The sequence below is a fragment of the Triturus cristatus genome, chromosome 4_1, assembly GCF_964204655.1.
Source record: "Triturus cristatus chromosome 4_1, aTriCri1.1, whole genome shotgun sequence".
Taxonomy (NCBI): domain Eukaryota; kingdom Metazoa; phylum Chordata; class Amphibia; order Caudata; family Salamandridae; genus Triturus; species Triturus cristatus.
The window spans coordinates 442121060-442141735 of record NC_140585.1 but is presented as its reverse complement, the minus strand read 5'-3'; the positions used below and the strand labels follow the sequence as shown (position 1 = coordinate 442141735).

Here is a 20676-nt window from a genome sequence, read left to right as displayed (position 1 = left end):
CAATAGCCGGAAGCAGGGAGATGGGCCAATAGTTCCCTGGGTTGAGGGGGTCCAGAGAAGGTTTTTTAAGAAGCGGCAAGATCTTTGCCTGCTTCCACCCTTGAGGAACAGCCGCTGAACTGAAGAGACAAATTGATGATAAAATTCACCTCTATATATACACTCTTTGCCACTGCCGCCAAGAGCCTGGCCGGGCAAGAGTCCGAAGGGGAACCAGACTTAAGCCCCCTGAGGATTTTAAGAAATTCCAGGGGGTCGACTGCTCTAAAACCTGACAAAGAGCAGGGAGAAGTGACAGGTTGCACCGCCCAAGACACATCACAGCGGCCATTACCCAAAGGAAAAGTAGCCTGAATGGCCAGAATTTTATTTCGGAAACATCATGAGAGCGTGTTACACCAGGCGAGGGAAGATGGAATTACACTCGCTTGAGCCCGCGGCGACGTAAAACTCTGCACTATGGCAAAGATTTCTTTAACGTTGTTCCTGGCAGAGTCAATCCGAGCTGCGAAAAATAGCCCTTTAACTGCGGCAAAAGCATCGTAATAGGTTTTTTGCATTGCTCTAAGCTTCCTCTTGGCTAAGGGACAGTAACCACTCCTACGCCAAGCATGCTCCAAAATCTTCAAGTTAAACCAAGGTTTAGAGGGCATATATCTAGCAGGTCTGGCAGGCCGAAAAGAAGCCACAGATACAGCCACCCTAGACACCCAACCAGTAAACCCCAACATGCACTCCTCCAATTCACCTGACAGGATGGGCCAAGAAACTTCCAGAGCCTGTCTGAATTCCAGAGGATCCATTTTCGCAAAAGCTGGCTTCTGGTAGGAACGCGCCTGTGTATCAGCCTGTGTCTCAGCGTTAGATACCCTCCAAGAGAAATAGGATATACAATGGTCAGACCAGGGCACCAGACAAGGATCCCTTATGGAGATAGGAAAACCCAGCGTTGATCAACTCATTTTCCAGGCCATTTGTATAAAGAAGAAAGAGAATGGGGGTGAGTACACATCCTTGGTGTAAGCCACGTCTAACTTTAAAGGATGGAGTGCACTCTCCCGCATTCCCAGACCTTACAGAGGCCGAAAGATCTTGATGAAGAAGCCTAAGGAGGTAGACCAGCCCCTCCTCGAGGCCCATACCCACTAAAGTAGCTCATAATATGGACCTGTGAACACAATCAAATGCACTCGACAGATCCATAAATGCAAAATGAAAAGGGGCACCGTTTGCAAATTTATATTTTTACATTATAAGATGCAAATTACTACACTGCTCGATTGTCCTGAAGCCTTTTCTCAGCCCATATTGTAACTGAGATAAAACACTTCTCTCCTTTACCCATGAAAGAAGTGGTTCCAAAATTACTCTACCTATTATCTTAGTTGTAGAATTGAGAATATAGGGCGGTAGCATCTAGGGTCGTTAACATTACCCTTTTTAAAAATTGGAACCACTATTGATGCACGCCATGAAGGCAAACCCCCTGCGACAAACTGCATTTAAAACCTTAGTAAGTATAGGAGACCAATACTCAGGGTACACGCTAAACAAGTCAAGAGGTACACCATCTGGACCCAGAGCCTTTTTCCAAGTACTATTTTGAAAAGCTTTAGCGATGTCCTCAGCATAAAAAGTAAGATTACCACATAAGAAGTAGCCATGCTGACTTTCTTCGGGTGACACATCATCAATAGTTGAATAGACTGCGGAGAAGTGGCCAATCCATGGCTCAGCAGCAATATAGACAGTACCTTTAGCAGAGGAGAATACAGGGAATAAGCCGGCTTGCACTGCCTCCCAGAAAGCCTGTGTATCTTTTTCTTGACAGGCGACAACAAAAGCTTCCAATTTCTCATCTTTAATAGCTACTTTTCTCTTTTTTAGTGCCAAAGCAAACGCCTTTCTACAGGCTCGGATAGAACTCTGATCTCTAGGGACTTGCTTTAATTCACTACGCAAGCTTTCATTAGCTACCGTGCAATCTTTGTCAAATCAGGATTTCTCCTGAAAAGGAACCTTACCCGCTGGTCTAGTTAGTGTCTGTTTACATTGTGATAAGAGCTCAGTGAAACAATCTAATACAGTTAGGGGACTGGAGGAATTTAAGATACAGAAGTCCGCCAGGTCCTTACTAGAACTAACCACCTGGTTCATAACCAAATTTATTTCAGCAGATTGCCAGACCAGTCCAAGCCCAGCATCCTTGGTAACTAACACCTGCTTACTCCTAATAACAGCCCCATGATGCTTTAAAGGCACCGCAATCTGGCAGGGTAACGGATTGTAATCACTGTAGGCTGATACAAAGACACCTGCCCCTGGAATCAAAGGAAAAATGCTTAATTCAAAGATTTAAACCTTAACAAAGGGTGTGTAGGAGTATTTATGGAGGCCCCCCAGTAAACTATTGCAGTAACCCTGTTTGTTTAAACCCAGTGAGATCATAAGTGATAATTCAGTGTTTAACAAGGGGGGGAGATATTGTAATGTTAGGTAATTGACTTTGTGGTGCTGCGACTATGTTGGTGATTAATGCCTCCATCTTCAAAGATGGGCTGAAGGAAATGCTAATATTTCTAGCTGATGAGGCAAATTTCAGTGAGTCAGAAGAAATTATAAGGGCTGAGCCAGAAAGGGAAGTGAAGGAGAAGAGTGGAAGAAGAGCACTTCAATGTGATGGATAGCTGTGGGATAGTCAAAGATTTATGCTAGAAGGTCAGGTGAGAACTTTGCAAAGAAGAAAATGTGGCTATCATCAGCATTAAGGTGATATGCGAAGCCAAGAAGGAAATGATGTCACCAAGAGAGGTGGTGTATTAAAAACAATGAGAGGTCGAAGGACCAATTCTTGTGGGACAACCGCTGGGTTAGAAGTAGATAGAGATGTCTCCAAGTCCCATGTGACTATAAACCAGGTGGGCACTAGGTCGGTGATGCCACGTGAGTGTGGAGTGGTCAACTGTATTTAGAGCAGCAGAAAGATCTTCAAGTATGAGAAAGGAAGAGAGACACTTGTAGTGAACAGTAACAAGAAAAATAGGTAGGGATGTTAAAGCTGTTAGTAGAATGGAGTGTTTGAAATCCTGATTGTAGGGGATTGAGATGGATGTTGTATATGTATAGTGAAAGACAGTGAAGACCAGTCTTTCTAGTATTTTTGTAAAGGTAAGTTGCGATACCAGGTGATACTTAGCTTGAAACGAGGAATCAGCATTTGGATTTTTGAGGAGCGATAGGACCACTGCTGTTTGGAAGCATGTGTGTTCTTGTGGAAAAAGAGCTATTAAAATAGAAGTAAGGCAAAGTAGTGAATTAACAATAAATCAGAGGGGTTTGATGATCAGAGAGCTGAAGGGGTCTGGCGGTGCACACCATGGATTTGAAGTAATCAGGGGCATTTGTACAACAGAATGACGGCGCATGGCATTAAGCAAAACTTGCTAACGCCATGCTCTGCCATTCTGAAAATGCAGGGATGCACCATATTTACAAAGATACGGTGCATCCCTGCGTTTCCCCTAGCACTGGTGCTAAATTAAGCTGTCTAGCGCCATGGCAGGCACCCTTGCACTTTAGCTCAAGGGTGCCTGCATTGGGGGAAATTATTGTTTATGTGCAGGAAGGTGTCCCTTCCTGCACATAAACAATCACAAATGGCGATTTGTAACTCCTATGTGTGCTGCATTATGCAGCACACAAAGAAGTTGCAAATCGTCATTTTTTAAATTATTGTTTATGTGCAGGAAGGGACACCTCCCAGCACATAAACATTCATTCATGGCATTTTGCTGTTTCTATGTGCCGCACATATAGAAACAGCAAAAACGAGGAGAAATAAAGCATTGCTACTCATTTCGCCATGTTAAGACCAGGTATTCCCTGGTCTTAATTTTAGTGCTGCCCCATATTTACCCCACCCGTGTAAATATGGGGCAGCATCAAAATCAATGGGCTTTGTGGCGGAACGCCCACTGCAAAACCCATTGCCCACCCATTTCATGCTAAGTATAGCATGAAAGGGGGCCTTATTCACAAGGTGGCCCTAAACCACGCTAAGCCGCTATCGCCACAGGAATGTCATAAAAAGTGACATTCCTGTGGTGATAGGGGCTTGTAAATATGCCCCTAAGTGCTTCAAAGAGGTCAGCTAGTGAAGTTGTTGTGAAATGGGAGAGTGAAGCTTGGTGGGTTCGGGTTCTGGGGAGCAGGGGGTGAAGAAAAGAATAGCTTGCTTAAATAATTTCTAATGGTTGTGATTTTTGAGGAAAAATAAGTAACACTCATTGGCTGATCAGCTTGCGACTGTAACTCGTGGGTGCGAGAGGAGGAATGTGTTAAGGGTTCTAATGAGTCTATGAGAGTGAGGCTGGAGAAATCTGACATGGGTCTTAAAGTAAAAGGATTTGGCATTGTCAAGAGCAGTGGACAGTGCACACAGCACTAGTTTATATTCCTCTACGTTTGTGATTATCTTGGAGATGCTCCATTTCTGTAATAATCCTCTTAGAGCTCGAATGTTTAGTGAGATCTACGGCCGTTGGGCCCAATTCACAAAAGTAATCTGAGACAAAATCCTAAATTTTCGACTTTCGGTATTCACAAAAGGCATTTAGTATTAGTAAAGTTAGGATTCCTAACTTTGCTACTACTAAACTGGGACACAATCCTAACTTAACTACTACCAAATGTCTTCTGTGAATACCGAAAGTCGGAGAGTTAGGATTTTGCATCAGATTACTTTTGAGAATCGGGCCCAGTGTCTCGGGAAGATGGGGTAAATGAATAATTGAAGTATTTTCTAGCATGGTTTCATCTTCTGAATTGCCACAATGTATTCAATCGGTTTGAAAAAGGTACTACGAAAATAGTAAAATATTCATATAACTTGCTTAATGTACTATGTTTTGGTTTAGGTCTTTAATTTAACACATCTGAGGATACTGTGAGTTGTACCGTTCTTTTGCTTCAATCAGCAAATGCATTTTATATAACAATTATTTGGAGAGAATCAATGACTGAATATACAACATTTGTTGCAAGGGAGGCTAGGATGCTACAGGTATGCAGAGGGTACTGTATTGTTGCCGACTGATGATTGTCCCAAAGAGGTCAATGATTGAATGGGCCCTGAGACTGAAGTATTCCATCACATTCTAGAACTGATATCTGTAAGGACAGATGAATATTTAGACATTGACACCAATCTTTGATCTGATTCCAATTTGTTTTTGTCTGGAAAGGGGCTAAATATTATGAGTATGAAATCTGTTAAGGTCAGCCTTTGTGTGTTTGCTTTAGATATATGACTCGCTCTCCACATCTCTTTAACACTCTACCATGCCTAATTCTCTACCAGGCCCCAATTTCTTGCGCTCTTTACTAACCTTGATTTATACCTCCAACCTTCTCCTATTCCCTAATGTGCTCCCCTGCTCTCGCCTTCCCTCTCCTGCAGCCTACTGTTTTCTCTTACTCTCGTCTGTGCATCCCGATGCCTAAGGTTGACTACAATTTACATGGCGTATTCCTCATTCCTCCTCTCTTACTCCGTTCTTTCTACTTACCTGTCATTGAGTGCTCTGAACAAGTTTACCGCAGCATAAGGTGCTATGCAAACAACCTACATAAGTCTCTTGGCCTGTGTGCATGGATGTCTGTACGTCTGCTGCTGCGTTGGTGCCCGTATGGCTGTAGGAGTTATGGACCAGGCCGTATACGCCAATGGATGTTTGTAAGTACGTTGCACTGTCTGCATATTTGCACATGTGTTACGTATGTTAATGGATGCAGGAATGTTGTGTCTGTGCATCGGTGCATGCAGCAGAATTAGGCAACCCTATGAGCTCTGTCAGTTTTAATTTAGACTAGGTTTTATTACATACAGCCAGCAGCATTTATCCTAAAGCCCCATGGAGGCAATATCCCACAACAGGTCATTTAAGTTGCAGCGCGAGAAGCGGAATTGATGGCTTTGCATGTGGCCAAGCTAGCAGCATGATGCTTGAAGAATGAAGCATTGCCTCGTCACAGCAGCCTGTTAACAAGATTGGCCGTTTGTATTGGTTCGGCACAAGTAGAAAGTAGTTTCTGGCTGAACTAATTTGAGTCAGATAATGCTTAGCATAAAGAAAGTTCAATGAGTATGTTATTTTCCTTATTACATCATCCGCCACGTGTGTATTAGGAAGTAAACACTAGCTAGAAAAATATTCCAAAGAGTAAATGAAACTGCTGCTGAAAAGACCTTTTTTGTTCAGAATATAGACATCAAAAAGCAAAGGACACTTACATAAAAGAGAAAATGCTTGTTATTTGTTTATTTTCCAGCCAACGATCAGTACGCCTTACCTATAATACCATCAGTTCTGTTTTTAGCCGCAGATCATTGCATTCTGCAACTTGTAGTTTTAGAATTGCTACTGTAGGTAAAGGCATACAAATAACACCATCGAAATGCTACCGCTGAACAAGGCAGGACAAGCTGAAAGTGTCCAAAGTGACATGCGGTCAGTGAGAGCAGCTATGAAGCAATGCATGTGTGTCTGCGTGTGAGTGTGTGTGCCTGTATGTGTATCCATTTGAGTTATATGTGTACACGGGTGTCTCTTCTACATAGGTACCCATGTACACAGACAGCAAATACTATGGACCCTGATTACGACTTTGGCGGTCTAGGGACCACTATTGCGTTGGGGATGGATTCACCGTCTGCCGACGAGGCGGTCTGCCCACAGCATTATGATGTTGTCAGTTTGCAGAACAAAAGACCGCCATAGCACAGCCAACACCACCAGCCATTTCCCGACCCCCACAACGCCAGTAGGGGAAAGGCAGCTGTCAGAGGGTGGTACAGAGATGTTCACCATCATCCAAGTTACGGATTTGCTTTCCGTCGAGCTGACTGCCGCATTCCCTTCCGGTTACTTCAAGAATTATTGACCAGTAGGCAAGGTTCAACCTGCTTAAGGGGAAGATATATGGGAAGCACATAATACTCCTAAATACCTATAGCCCAAATACTGATGACTCTGACTTCATCGAACAGCACTGGCTTAGGTGTTCAGCACTGTCCCCACACACAATCCTGTGGGTAGAACACTTCAGTTTGGTCCTCAACCGACAAGTTGACTCTTCAATGCTAGCACCCGGTTGCCACATAAGGCTGCATCAGTACTAGCTGCTTCTATGGCAACTGGGGACTTGATAGATAAATGGCACCTGCAACACTCTGATGACAGGAAGGGGACTCACATATCAACAGCACATGCAACTTGGACACACCTGGACTATTAGCTCGGTACCTAAGAAGTATGCGCTTGGGTGGGCTGGGCGAAATACCTTACCCACACACTGTCAGACTATGCCTCAGTCAAACTCAATCTGAAACTACCAGCCGTGATGCATCGGGCCTTCACCTGGCGCCTATCCCCGCTGTTTCTTCTCGATACCACGTTCTGGGAAGAGATACAGCCAAAATCCAGAGTTTCTTTCAGACTAACGAGGGTTTGGGAGACTCTATAGGCACTACATGGGAAGCCTTCAAGGCATATCTGCTTGGCATATGCATTCCTCAACAACATTGAGGCCATATAGCTATGCACGCCCAGCAGGACAAATCTGAGTCAGGACTTAAGGTCCTCCAGAACATCTGTCATAATGTCCTGCAGCATGGAGCCTCGCTCAATTGAGCACCAAACTTGACTAATTCCCTACGCTTGCAGGCCAGGAGCAGAAACATTCTCACAAATATTCTAGAGGTAGAGCCTACAGCGAAGTCGAGCAGGATGCTGGCGGTGCTACTACTCGGCCATCGCGTGGCTCCAGCAATTACGCAACTGCTAAGTGATAACGGGCAGACTCTTTATGAGGTTGAAGATATCTTGGCAGAATTTGTAAAGTATTTTTCCACTTTCCATAAGTCTCACGTCCTCCGATGAAAAGGCCCTCGAAGGCAATTCCTGAATGCCTGCCTTACTCTGGAAAAAATCAATATAGCGATTTCAGAACTCCCGACTTGCAGGCCAGCTGGGAGCAATGGCGGAGTTCTATAGAGCCTATACCCTTCAGCTAGCCCCTGGACTACTGAAAGCCGATAATGAGGCGCTGGCAATGGACACACTTCCTCCCTCCTTCAGGAAAGCCACACTTATTACCCTTGTAAAGCCTGGCAAGCCTGCAGCACAATGCAACTCTTACTGCGCCCTGTCACTTAGAAATGTTGACAAAAAGATTCTTGCCACTGTCTTGGAGAATCAGCTACTGCTACTACTGCTTGATCTCATCCTTCCTGACCAGTCAGGATTAATTCCTGGCAGATCCACATCCCAACCTTTGCACCCTATTTGCCATAGTGCACCAACTAAACCCACAGCTAAACGCAGTGTCTGTCTTCCTTGACATTACAACGGCATTTGACTCCGGCGAGTGGCCTTTCCTGTTTGCTGTCTTCACCAGGATGAGATTCCTTGCCAGTTAGGTTCACTGGGTGCAGCTGCTATATACCTATATAAAGAAGGAGGCATTTACCTCTCTTTCTGATGGGGCGGCAAGCTTTGATGAAAATGGTATTCTATCTTGGCTCCTGTATTTATTTATTCACTGTTTGTTGAGTGTGAGATTACCCAGCGTGTGTCTTGATCCTATGACAAAAATGCATACCACATACTAATCAGGGTATCTAAATTTAAGTAAAAAGATAGGTATTCAGACCATTATGAAATGTAGGCTAACTGGATTCAAATCGAAGGTGTAAAGGGAATTGTATTCAATTCTTGAGCCATAATCACAGGAAAAGCCCCTAGGTTATCTCTTCGAACTTTAGGTATAATATGCATTCCAGCCGATGTAGAGTGGAGCAGCCTCTAGACACAATATCTTTAAAACATATATGAGATGTAAGAACCATGAGTTGCTGGATATAGAGCTTATTGGGCCATACATACGTCTTTAAACTGGCATCCTTTTTTAAAGGGCAGCCAGTGAAGATTCATAAGCGGAGTGACACTTTCAGATTTTCTCTTCCCGAAAATCAACCTGACTACTGCAACTTGCATAAGTTGCTACCTTCGAATTGGGTACTCAGGCAGCTCAATAAATAGGGTATTGCAGTAATCTAATCTCCTAAGTACCAAGGTTTGTACCAACATCTGCCTGGCAGCAGCAGGGATAAGTTATGTCATCTTCTTGAGATGTCTTAGAAGCAAAAAACCATATGGACATCAATTTGTTGAGGTGCAACTTGAAGAAGAGTCTACTATCAAATAGCACTCCCAAATTCTGATCTGATCTGATGGGTTCTGGGCATGTGCTTAAGGAATTATGCCATCACATATGGGACCAAATGGAAGGGTTTCCAAAAGTCAGGACTTGCGTCTTGCCTAAGTTAAAGCGAAGTGAGTTGTTATTCATCCAGTTAGCACCTTATTCATGCAGCCCCTGAGTTGTTCCTGAAGTAAGAAAAGGTCACTGTCCATACAGATGATTACTTGGGTATCATTAGCGTACCCAGCAAACCCAGTGTACCCATAAACAGGCTCACTTTGACCAATATTGGTTGCACCCCTCCAGCCTGCATGTAGCAGAAGAACATGACATGACACACAGGGGGTGATGATGGCCAAAAGCAGCATAAGGACGAACCAAAATCAGCATGGTGGCATATACCCAAGCTTGGTACAACATTCGCTGCATATTAAAGCTCCCTATGCTTTATGCACCTGCGCAGTCATTAGCACATTATTGGCTGGGCTGACACTTTTTACCTTGATATAGATTGAAGAATTAACATAAATGATATGTTTTTAACGATGAAGCTAGTATCTGTTATTGGATTCTACATTTGTAATGCACCAACTCAACATCTTGGACATTGGGAACTTTATGGAGCTGAATAAGTGAATTGGTGGACATTGAACTCCAATTACAATAGGGTGCTTGCCTCATTTGAATATTTTATTTATGTGTATTTAAAGGAGTTGTGGGGCAGATCAACCCGAGCGATAGAGCACCTGAATTGTAAAATACATTGTAACATATACAGGTGGGGGGTTACCATTTCTGCCCAGAAAGTGTGGTTTGAACCTCACACATTATCCACTGATCCAAGTTACCTAGGAATTGCTGGTCCTCAGTCGGCTTAGAAACTGGGGAATACACACAATGAGAGATGTCTATCCTGACTTTGTTGACTAGGGCTCCATAACTTCTACTATTGAGGGGACACTGACGGAATATTGAAACCAATATAGTGTAACACAAATATTGTGTCAAAAATATCATTTACAAAAATGTTGTGTCCCTATCCTTAAAATGATAAGTACAAAATATAGAAAAAAAATAGTTTCACACAAATATCATTAGAAAATATACAGAAATGTACTTTCCTAATATATATGTGTACAGTTTAAAGTAGTGAATCTTAAATGTTTGAATATATACCATTAATAAAATGTTAATTAACTAAATCTCACTAAAGTTAAAACTGCATATAAATATTTACTGATATAAACACATATACATGTATATATTTAAATGCATGTATATATATGAATATATATACACATATACACTTACATATATAATCTAATAATATAATAAGCAGTATATATATAATATGTATATATATATATATATATATATATATATATATATATATATATATATATATATATATATATATATATATATATATATATATATATATATATATATATGTGTATATTTAAATTTTACATGCAACATAAAAACTATTAACAATTCAATTCCAAAACATTTAATAAATTGCCAAACAAATAAAATTAAAAAATATAAAAAACTACAAATATCATGAAAATGTCAAAACAAATATAAAAATAATCAAATACTATACATATAATAAACACATATTAATAATAATAATAAATGACCAATATTAGGAAATGTATTGGAGTGTGGGAATAATAGATATACTATGCCCATTCCAGTTTATGCAACAGTAGAGAAAGTGAAGGATTTCGGAGGGGATAAATATATTATTCCCACTCCAAACAGCGCAATAGTGGGAAAGTGTAGGACTTCAGAGGGATTGAAATTTACTATTTTCAGTCCACTCTGAGCAACAATAGGGAAGGCGTTGGACTTCAGAGGGGTTAAATTTACTATTCCTACTACAGCCTGTGCAGCAGTAGGGAAAGCGTTAAACTTCAGAAGAGTAAGATTTACTTTTCCCACTTAAGTCTGTTCAACAGTATGGAAAGCGTTGGACTTTGGAGGGAATACATTTGCTATTCCCACCCCAGTCTCTGCAACAGTAGGGAAAGCATTGGACTTCGGAGGGTTTACATTTACTATTCCCACTCCAGTCTGTAGGTAAACTACTTCACTTCAAACATAATACATATTTGAATAACCCTATTAATTAAGGAAAAATATAAAACTCTTAATCATAAAATAAATATATTAAAAAATAAAAGAACAATCAAGCAATTTATAGAATTAATAAACTGTGTAATATTTAATTTTCAATTGAAAAATAATGGTTATTTAATTATTACTTAACTTGCCACCCTATACCCCTACAAACCTAGCAACCCGCACCTAAGATATAACTAAAATAAATAAGCATAATCAACTCAATATTTTGTCCAAATTTTGATACACTAGCTGACTGATGATGGGGGAGCATGAGCTAGTGCCTGGGTGAACCATGAAGGTAGACAATAATATTTTCTCTTTTCTGATTGTACTGAACCTGACTGCCAGTGTGCATCTGATGTGGTTGGGGGCTGCCGGGCTTGCCACAGTGGAACTGCTAATGCACTTGGATGAGTGATGAGTCACTCGATACTGGCTTCCACCAGGTAGCAAATGTACTTTGACATTTTATCTCAGTCTTTCCGTGCTTTGTAACTATTGTGGTTATGTGTATCCAGTGCAATCTGCATATACTTTAGCACTGCATATCACGCACTGCTGTGCTGGGAGATGTTAAACTTTCACTTGAAATCTCATAAAAATAAATGTCATTGAATTTGACAGAACACATAGAGTCCAAGGAGCACACCAAACCAGGACTCCCATGGTTGACATAATCATTTGAATTAATAAATTTTAACTAAATTAGCGACTACTGGAGGCACGTTCAAGAGCTCTATAATCCAGCTCTTCCAAAATGTGCATAGGTCAACTTCAGAAACATTGCGAGTTCAAACCAATAATGGACTTTCAGATGTCTAGATCCATCCCAAATTTCTAAGGAAACACCCTTGCTGCATAATGTTCAGTGGCAAGATAAAGGAGCGCAAATAATGCAGATATGTTTTCTCTTTCTGGCCAAAGACCTCCTAGAGATTGAAGACCTGGATAAATGAGCAGCACTGGGCCGAGCAATCCCACCTGTGTCAGCCCCAAAACCCTTGAGAGAAAGGTGGAAAAAGAGGCAAGGGGGAGAGACCCTCACCGGAGGACACTGCCTGCCTCTGTACAGGTGACAGGAGTATGACAAGCTCAGGCACCACTTTGCTTTTTAGTGATTGTAAAGCTTTAAAGAAAAGAGCTTAGCTTTCCAAATTATCACTGATGTACCAATGAAATGGCCTTATAGCAGTGCAAAGGCAATACTCCATATGTATGTCATGAATGTAAGTTGCAAAACTAATGGGAGCAATGTGTGCTGATCATCATGTGACTGATGGAAAACAACCACTAACTGATCAATTTTCCCTTTCTCTTAGTTTGATGGTATATGTGCTGTCTCTAACCAGAGTTATAAAATTGCAATAAATACATAATTATATATTTATCTACTCTAAAACACTTAAAGTAACAGAAGGTCCCAATGATTTGTCGCACCTCTGTTTCTCTAAAATCAATGGCAAATGTTTATAAATATTTCCAGAATAAATAAGGAGTTTTCCAATTAACTATTATCGCTTAAAAAAAACGGATCACAACCAAAACAAGGCATGCATCTTAGCAATTGATACATCAGTTTATCTACTTTGCATAGCTCAACAAGTTATTTAGGAGATTGAGAACACTGTAGGTTTTTTACTTTTTACAGACCTCGCTGGTGTTCATAGCAGCTTGATCCAAAGTCAATAACTTTGATTGCAGATTGGCCTTTCTTGCACAATAAAATGTTCTCCTGGTGGAAGGAAAAGTCAGTGGTCAATCGCTGCAAACGTTTGTGGAGCAGAGAAAACAACTTGTGAACATTTAAATGAAGCAATCCTATCTCACTCAATAATTGAAACTGTGGAGTAGGAATGCATGTAATGAAGGGAGGGAGTAGGTTGAAGTGAATTTGAAGGAGTGCATTACTTGATCATATTTTGGACAAATAGACGTACGCCCAAACCTTAAGATAGCCCCCCAAATTCCTTATTACACATATTGCGGATTTAGGCGTGGAAAGGGTGAGTGTTATCACATACATCTTGCAATTGCAAGTCAAGTGAGGTCGTAAGGAGGAATAACATACATATTCTGTGTTACCAGATCCTATGTGTATATCATCTCAATTTTGTCTAGTGCCATTTCCAATCTGTTTGGAGACGGTGATAAATGGTACCAGGGGAATTATTGTAGGTGGGTCAAGGAGCAGGGAGGATTGGCTGTGAAGAGGGCACATGAGGGCAGCCCTCAGTTGTGAAGTGCCTTTTCAGCTAGCCCCGTGGCTTAGGAGGGGTTGTCTGCTTTAATATTGAGGTCCAAAATATTGAGAGACAAATATCAAGCCAGAAATATTGTATACCATAATATCATGTTCCCATACTTATAATAGAAGCACAAAAAGTATGGTGTCAAAAATACTGTGGAAGAGAATTTCCTCACGTCCACCTGGCAGAGTTGGAGCTACCTACTTTTAGTTTAAACATAACATTTTAAAGTAAAGAAAAGACACTAGAATTCACCAGTTATAGTTCAATGAATGAACTATGGCTCGAGGTCTCACTATGCTGAGGACCTCACCTTACATCAGTCATGACATGTTCTATGACTTCATGAAAAACATCACTGGTGATATCTGAAATTACATATTTGAGGTAGAGTACTCCAGTTAACTAGAACTGTTGAATTCCAGTGTTATTTTTTGTTTAAAAGGTTATGTTTAAACTGAAACTTTTACCTAACTATAATGTCACTTTAACCTTTTGTTTTTTATATATATATATGTATATATACTTACTGTGCTCAGAGATCCTGTATTTTTACAAACCTCTATACAACGTGCTGTTTAATTACAAACACAAGAGGTTTCATTTGACCACTGAGTGACTTGTTTACACACTACCACTGATCCATCATGCATCTTTGCAGAATTGTGGACATGTATATTTGATTGTCGATAACATGATCAAGTATTAATTTTCTTTCTGACATGGTCACTGTACCAATAATTTTGGGTTGCACATGCTTTTGTTATAATATAACGGACTTGGTTTCAGTTAAGATGTATTTAACGTTTCATTATGTCCTGTTAACTCGTGCCCATATTACCATTCCAAGATGTCTGCCAATTTTGGCTCAATGGTACGTGAATATAACGTTGTTGTCCTTTTTCTTTGTTCACCTCAAAAAAACTTTATCTATTCTTTGTGTACAGCACTTTTCTTACGTGATCAAGGCTCTGCAACAAGTTGAAACGCATTGTGAGAAATAAACACCCCTGTCGATATTTTTGGATTTGAATTTTCTTGGTGACTGAGAGCGCATGATATTGGACTTTTGTGGGAACATTTGCAAGCCGGCGTGCTCCGCCGGCGTATGCGCCACCTCTCTTGGGTCCAGCTGTCCAGAAGGAGCGAAATTTGGTATATATATATATATATGCATATATGTGTATATATATAAAAAAAAAAAAAAAAAAAAAAAATTTCGAATCTGATGTAAATGAGGAAACTATCTGGCATTGTTTTTAGAGGAAAGATTATTTCCGCTGCACAATTTTTGCACTATTTGCACATCATTTTTGAGTGGGTGTATATTTTTAGAAATGGGTAATGAAGGAATGGCCTCCCTTTTTTAATAATGGCCCACTTGGGCGTTATTTTTTCATTAGATAAAGAAAAGTTAATTGTTATTTGTGGAGATGTTAGCAACATATGAACTTGGGAATCTGCTGTAATAAGAAACGCGGACCAAGTCAGGGAGTTCTATTGGGAAACCCATTATTGAAAGTATGGACTGCGCGATTAAATTACAATTATTATGACATAAAAGAATAACAAGATTGATGAATAACCATTGAGAAATCCTATTTTAGATATATTTAGATTTTAAATAATTGTATATATTTTGTATGTATTTATATTTATATATTATATATTTATATATTGTAGGATTTTTTCGGTGATCATGATATTATTGTAACGACTTATTGCAGTATGTTTTCCATGTCTATTTTAGTTGCAACACACGTGAAAGCCATTTCCTGTCCATTTCCTTAAATACCGCTGTTTCCGTTAGCAATGTGTCATGTGATCAAGACCCGAGTGGGGGTCGAAACGCGTCATGACGGACTGGCTGGGCAACTGAATAAAGCACTTTAAATTGGCACAAAACTTGGGTCCGCTCTTCGTCTCTTGTGTCTTGGAAAGGCATTGACAGTGGCGATTTACGTTCATATATATATATATATATATATATATATATATATATATATATATTATCTACTGGCGGTCGCCAGTAGATAGTTATAGTTAGGACCGTGTTTCCATAGGAAATCCGCAACATTCTATTTGGAATAACTTTGGCGCCGGTTGACGAATCCTCGTGAAATTTTCAAAATAGGTGGGGCGCTCTGCTCCACTCCTACCCTGAAAGTCTCGGGGGGGATTCGTCAAGCGGGGGCTGAGAAAAAAGGGGGGGTCCCAAAACGCGTTTTCCCCATGCAATTTTCCATAGGGACCTTTAGTCCAAGGTACAGCCCGAACGGCTGAACAGAATTACTTGAAATTTGGCAGAGAGGTAGTTGTCGGGCCAGGGATGTGCCTTTTGCAGGTCTGGTGTCAATCTGTTCAGTAGTTCCTGAGAAAATCAAAAGTAAAATCATATATATATATGTGGGCGGAGCCTAACCACACATCTCATCCAGAGATCTGATTGGCTGTCAGCACTTCATCCAAGAAGTGTTGGCAGCCATCTTGGGACCAATATACATGATAGCACCTCATTAAAAAGCATTGCAGTTAATAGAAGGTTTTAAGACTTTAGTTACATTATAAATCGTTACATTATAAATCATTTGTTGATGGTACCATACTCATTTTAGGAATTGTGGTATGTTCTAAGGTGATTTTACCATGTGAGAAACCCTTCTGCTGGGATATCATGATTGAGAGAAAAATATTTTCTCATGCTTTTCCCACAGAGGTTTGGAATGTGATCTATAAGCTAAACTGAGAGCTTATTTTCTGTAAATTCACATTTTCTTTCTCAGTCATGTGAGAATGAAGTCTGACATTCTCAGTAAAACATGTACATCCAGCAAGGGCAGAGACTGTCAGTTGATTCCTTTGTGTTCTACTGCAGCTTCCCAGAGTGTTCCAAAGAACAACTAGAGCGCTAACAGTCCTACTTATGATAAACGTATGGCACACCTGAAGCCATCTTGCTTGGATTAAAGTGGTAACTCTTAAAACATTTAATTTAAAAAGGAACAAAATGAGGGGGTTCATTTTTCCATAAAAAGTAGGATTAGTGCTGCAGAAAGAAAAATTAGGGCACATATTGAGTGACTTCTCAAATCCTCTTCTATTTCATTAAAATAATTCTGACATGCCGACTGAAACATGCACTTTCAATACCAGCAGCAGTTTTCCCTGGTGAGCAGTAGCTTTACTACAGTGATCTAATGAGCAAAAAGAGTGCTAACATTCTGAATTTATGGCAAATGTGTGACACATCTGAATGCCTTCTTGATGGAAACAAAGTAAAAAACTGAAAGCATTTCCTACTGAGGAGACTGCAGTAAATGAGGAAATTAGGAAACTTCATAACAAATAAGTCTCCCAAGATGGCCACCAGAGACAAAAGAGCCCAAATGTAGCCCAAATGTAGCCCAATGACAGAAGTGTGCAAAACACTTATTTTTTGTGTATTTCCAGTTTTATATAGTGCAGACTTGTCAGGTATTGGAGTGCTTTACATGAGCATTGGTTACATCACACAAGAACAAATTCATTTTGGTTGTAGACCTGGGGAGACTAAGTGATTTGACCAGAATCACAGAATGTCGAGCTGAAGCAGAAACTCCAACCTGGTTCCCCAGTTGCAAAGTCTGCAGTTCTGGAAGTAACACCACATCCTCTCCCCTAAGTGCAACATTTAATCAAGTGGTCAACTGGATAAAAAAACATAAAGGTAATAAATAATTTAAAAGTGCTTTGTCGCTATTTGAAAACTCAGAAAATATGTCCTTATTTTAGTCTTTTAGAGAACTAACCATAATTTTGATGCCAATAAGACCCTCTCATATATGTAATTTCTAAAGGAAATGCTCTAGGTATTACAGTTTTGATTACATCAAGATGACGTCAGGCGTTCCACACTTTTGTAATATAGAATGTTAGCAATCTAGTTGTTCATTAGGATACTGTTGGGAGGCAGAGGCCAGGGGCACGGACTCTGAAAATTGAAGGCAGGTAGGAGGGTGCAAAGGCAACAATTTAACCACACTGAGCAGGCAGAAAGGGCCGTGGCAGCACAACAGACTATGGAGGGCAGTGGAAAGGGGGGCAGGGGCAACAAAACAACAATACAGGACTTGCAAGAGAGGCTGTGGCAATGTAATAGACCATTGTGGGCAGAAGGAAGAGGCAATGGTAGTACAACCATACATGCCAACAGACCCGATTCAGCCAGGAAACGTCCAATGTTTTTAAGCTCAAATTGGCTTTATTTGATCTGTCTCCTGTCTACAATCTCCTCTTTTTCAATGTAACTCCAAGGGTAAAATCAATACCCCAGTTTATTTTCAAAATCTCCCTCTTACCAAGTTCAAAATGTTCACAAGTATGGTACATTGGATCATGGAAGGAAATGGAGTAGGGACATGGACTTGGATAACAGAGGACAGGAGGGACATGGAGAGGTGCACCAAACTGACCCTGCAGGGCAGGCATCAGGGTTTGCAGCAGCACAATACACCACACAGGGCATGCGGGACGGGAGTGCAGCACAACAATCCATAGAAAGCAAGAGGGAGGGGACAGGACCATGCACATGGACAACAGAGAACAGAGGGGCAAGAGGCAATGGTAGCTAGCTGACCATAATGGACAGACAGGTGAGAAAGCTGCAGCATAACAGACCATAAAGGGCAGGAGGGACGGATCAGGGGCATTACAATGGAACAGACAAGCCAGGAGGGAGGGAGTAGGGGTCTGCACATGTAAACAGAGGGCTGGGGGCAAGGGGGCAGGGTAGGAGCAGCAAGATAGCCATGGAGGTCAGGCAGGATGGGCACTAGAAGCAAGACACACCATGAAGAGCAACAGTGAGACTGTGATGGCATACACACAGACCATGGAGGGAAGGTGGGAGGGGTTCAGGGGCAGCTAACTGACCACACAGGGAAGGTGGGAGGGGCCATGGCAGCACAGAAGACCATGCATGGCAAGTGGGAGGGTTAGTGGCAGCACAATGGCTATGATGGGCAAGAAGGAGGGTGCAGGGGCATGCACAAAGGACGATGGAGGATAGAAGGGAGGGTCAGGACCTGTGCACAGACAAAGTTCAGGGGAAGGGGCCTCACAACAGACCACACGGGGCAGGCAGGAGGAGCATTTGCAGCACAACAGACCAGGGAGGGCAGAAGGGTGTGGCAGTACAATGGACCATGTAGGACAGGAGGAAGAGGATAGGGGCATGGCATGTGGACAGGCAGGGTGGAGGTGGCAGGGACAGGTTACAGTCATCTGACAATGCTAGGCAGGTGGGAGGGGATGGCAGCTCAACAGAACACTCAGAGTAGATAGGAGTGGCAGGTCCATGGAACATGGTGGGCAAAAAGGATGGAGCAGGGGCATGCACAAAGACATCGGAGGGCAGGGGGAAGGAGAATAGGGGCAGCAAGCTAAGCACAGAGTTTAAGCAGGAGGTCAATGATGCGGCATAGAATTGGGCAATGGAGGGCAGGAGGAGTGGACTGGTACATCATACTAAATTGAGGGCAGTGGCAGCACGTCAGACCTTGCATGGCAGGAGGGAGGGGGCTAGTCCATGGATTCACACAACAGAGGATAGGGGGATGGGGCAGCAAGCTAACTGTTCAGAGAAGGCAGGAATTAGGAACTTTGTTTTTAAAACGTGTGTCTGTGCGAACTACTTAAAATATGAACAAGTATGCAGCATAATATCACTTTTATTCATTAAGAAGAGGACGTTTGTGACTGTGACTCCGGGCTCACTTGGCAGAAACACCCCCTGACCCTCCACCCCCTATCGCAAAATGTAATGCCCGTGAAAAGGGTAGGTGAACACAGTGTTATATAGAACATAGTCCTGAGAGTACGATTGAAAATGAAAACTAGATATAGTGTATGGTATAAACTATGCACCAAAAAGGGTGATATAAGATGAACCGGGTGTGAAATATAATATGCAATACATTGTGCGCAATGACAGATTCATTGGAGAGCGCGAGATAGCACAGGCACTAGCGCGTGCTATGCGATATGCGCCTTGGAGTGTAATATGCACAGGGCAGTGTTGTGTAACCTAACTAGTCTCTAAAGTTGTAATATAAAATATGTGCTGGGGAGTGTAACGTTGCATATGCAGTGTGACAAAGATATGGATCCCAGATTGTAATATGTATGGCATAGCACTGTGCGTTATAACATAGGCATCGAGGAAGGCACGTTAGATGGGGCAATATAACCCGTGCAAAGACCAGTGTGGCATGACATATTCACGGGGTGGTGTTACAGTGCACATGGACTAGAGAGTGTCATAGCATATGCACTAGCTAGTGGAATACAACACAGAGGTGTGTGGCACTTAGCAGGCAATGGTGGGTGTAACACAGCATTGGGCTCTGCCAGGAGCGCGCTGTGACTCTCAAGTGAGGTTTGTCTCCTTTCCAGAGAGTAAAATAAAAAGTATTACACATCCGGCAGTGGATGTGTGTTTTATTAACCGTGAGGGGGTTTCTTGCATAGTTTGGTCGAATTTTTGTCGAATCCCCTTTGAATGGCTTGGTGTGCATGTGTATTAAATGTGCCCGTCAATAGCTACCCATGTTTGTATAAATAAACGACAAGGGTGTCTACCGGGATTAGGCACGGTAGGGCATCAGACATGTCAGAGCTTCACTAGTGGTGTAAATACATTCCACGTGGATTCATTGTATGCATAGTCGCCTTTTAATGAATATCACGCAAATCGTCATGGTGATAGGTACGTACGGTTTGTCCAGCATGTCCTAGGTGTGTCTATAAATATATATTTTTTTAAACATAATAAAAAACAGTGGCCGGACCTGGGGATTGGGGTCAAAAAAATATAATTAGGAGACAGGCCCTGGGGGATGGGGTCATCAGGGCCAATAAATTAGAATAAGAAGGGGAACCACACAGCCCCCCTTCTTAAAAAATTAAAATAAATAAAAGACTGGCATCATGCCGGAGGCAACGCCCCCTCCTTGCAGCACTTTGCAAACGCGCCCCCTGGTGAGTTGTAAGTTGGGTA

The 20676-nt window shown here is 41.6% G+C and overlaps 1 protein-coding gene across 2 annotated transcripts in view; it reads right to left on the bottom strand.

Moving 5' to 3' along the window:
• The window catches only part of DYRK4 (dual specificity tyrosine phosphorylation regulated kinase 4), an 827849-nt gene that overhangs the window by 228610 nt on the left and 578563 nt on the right, over positions 1–20676 (bottom strand). For both annotated transcript variants that reach the window (XM_085652599.1, XM_085652598.1), the window contains exon 8: positions 13045–13126. In XM_085652599.1, the coding sequence (XP_085508725.1) occupies positions 13045–13126 (82 nt within the window). The remainder of the gene's footprint in view (positions 1–13044; positions 13127–20676) is intronic.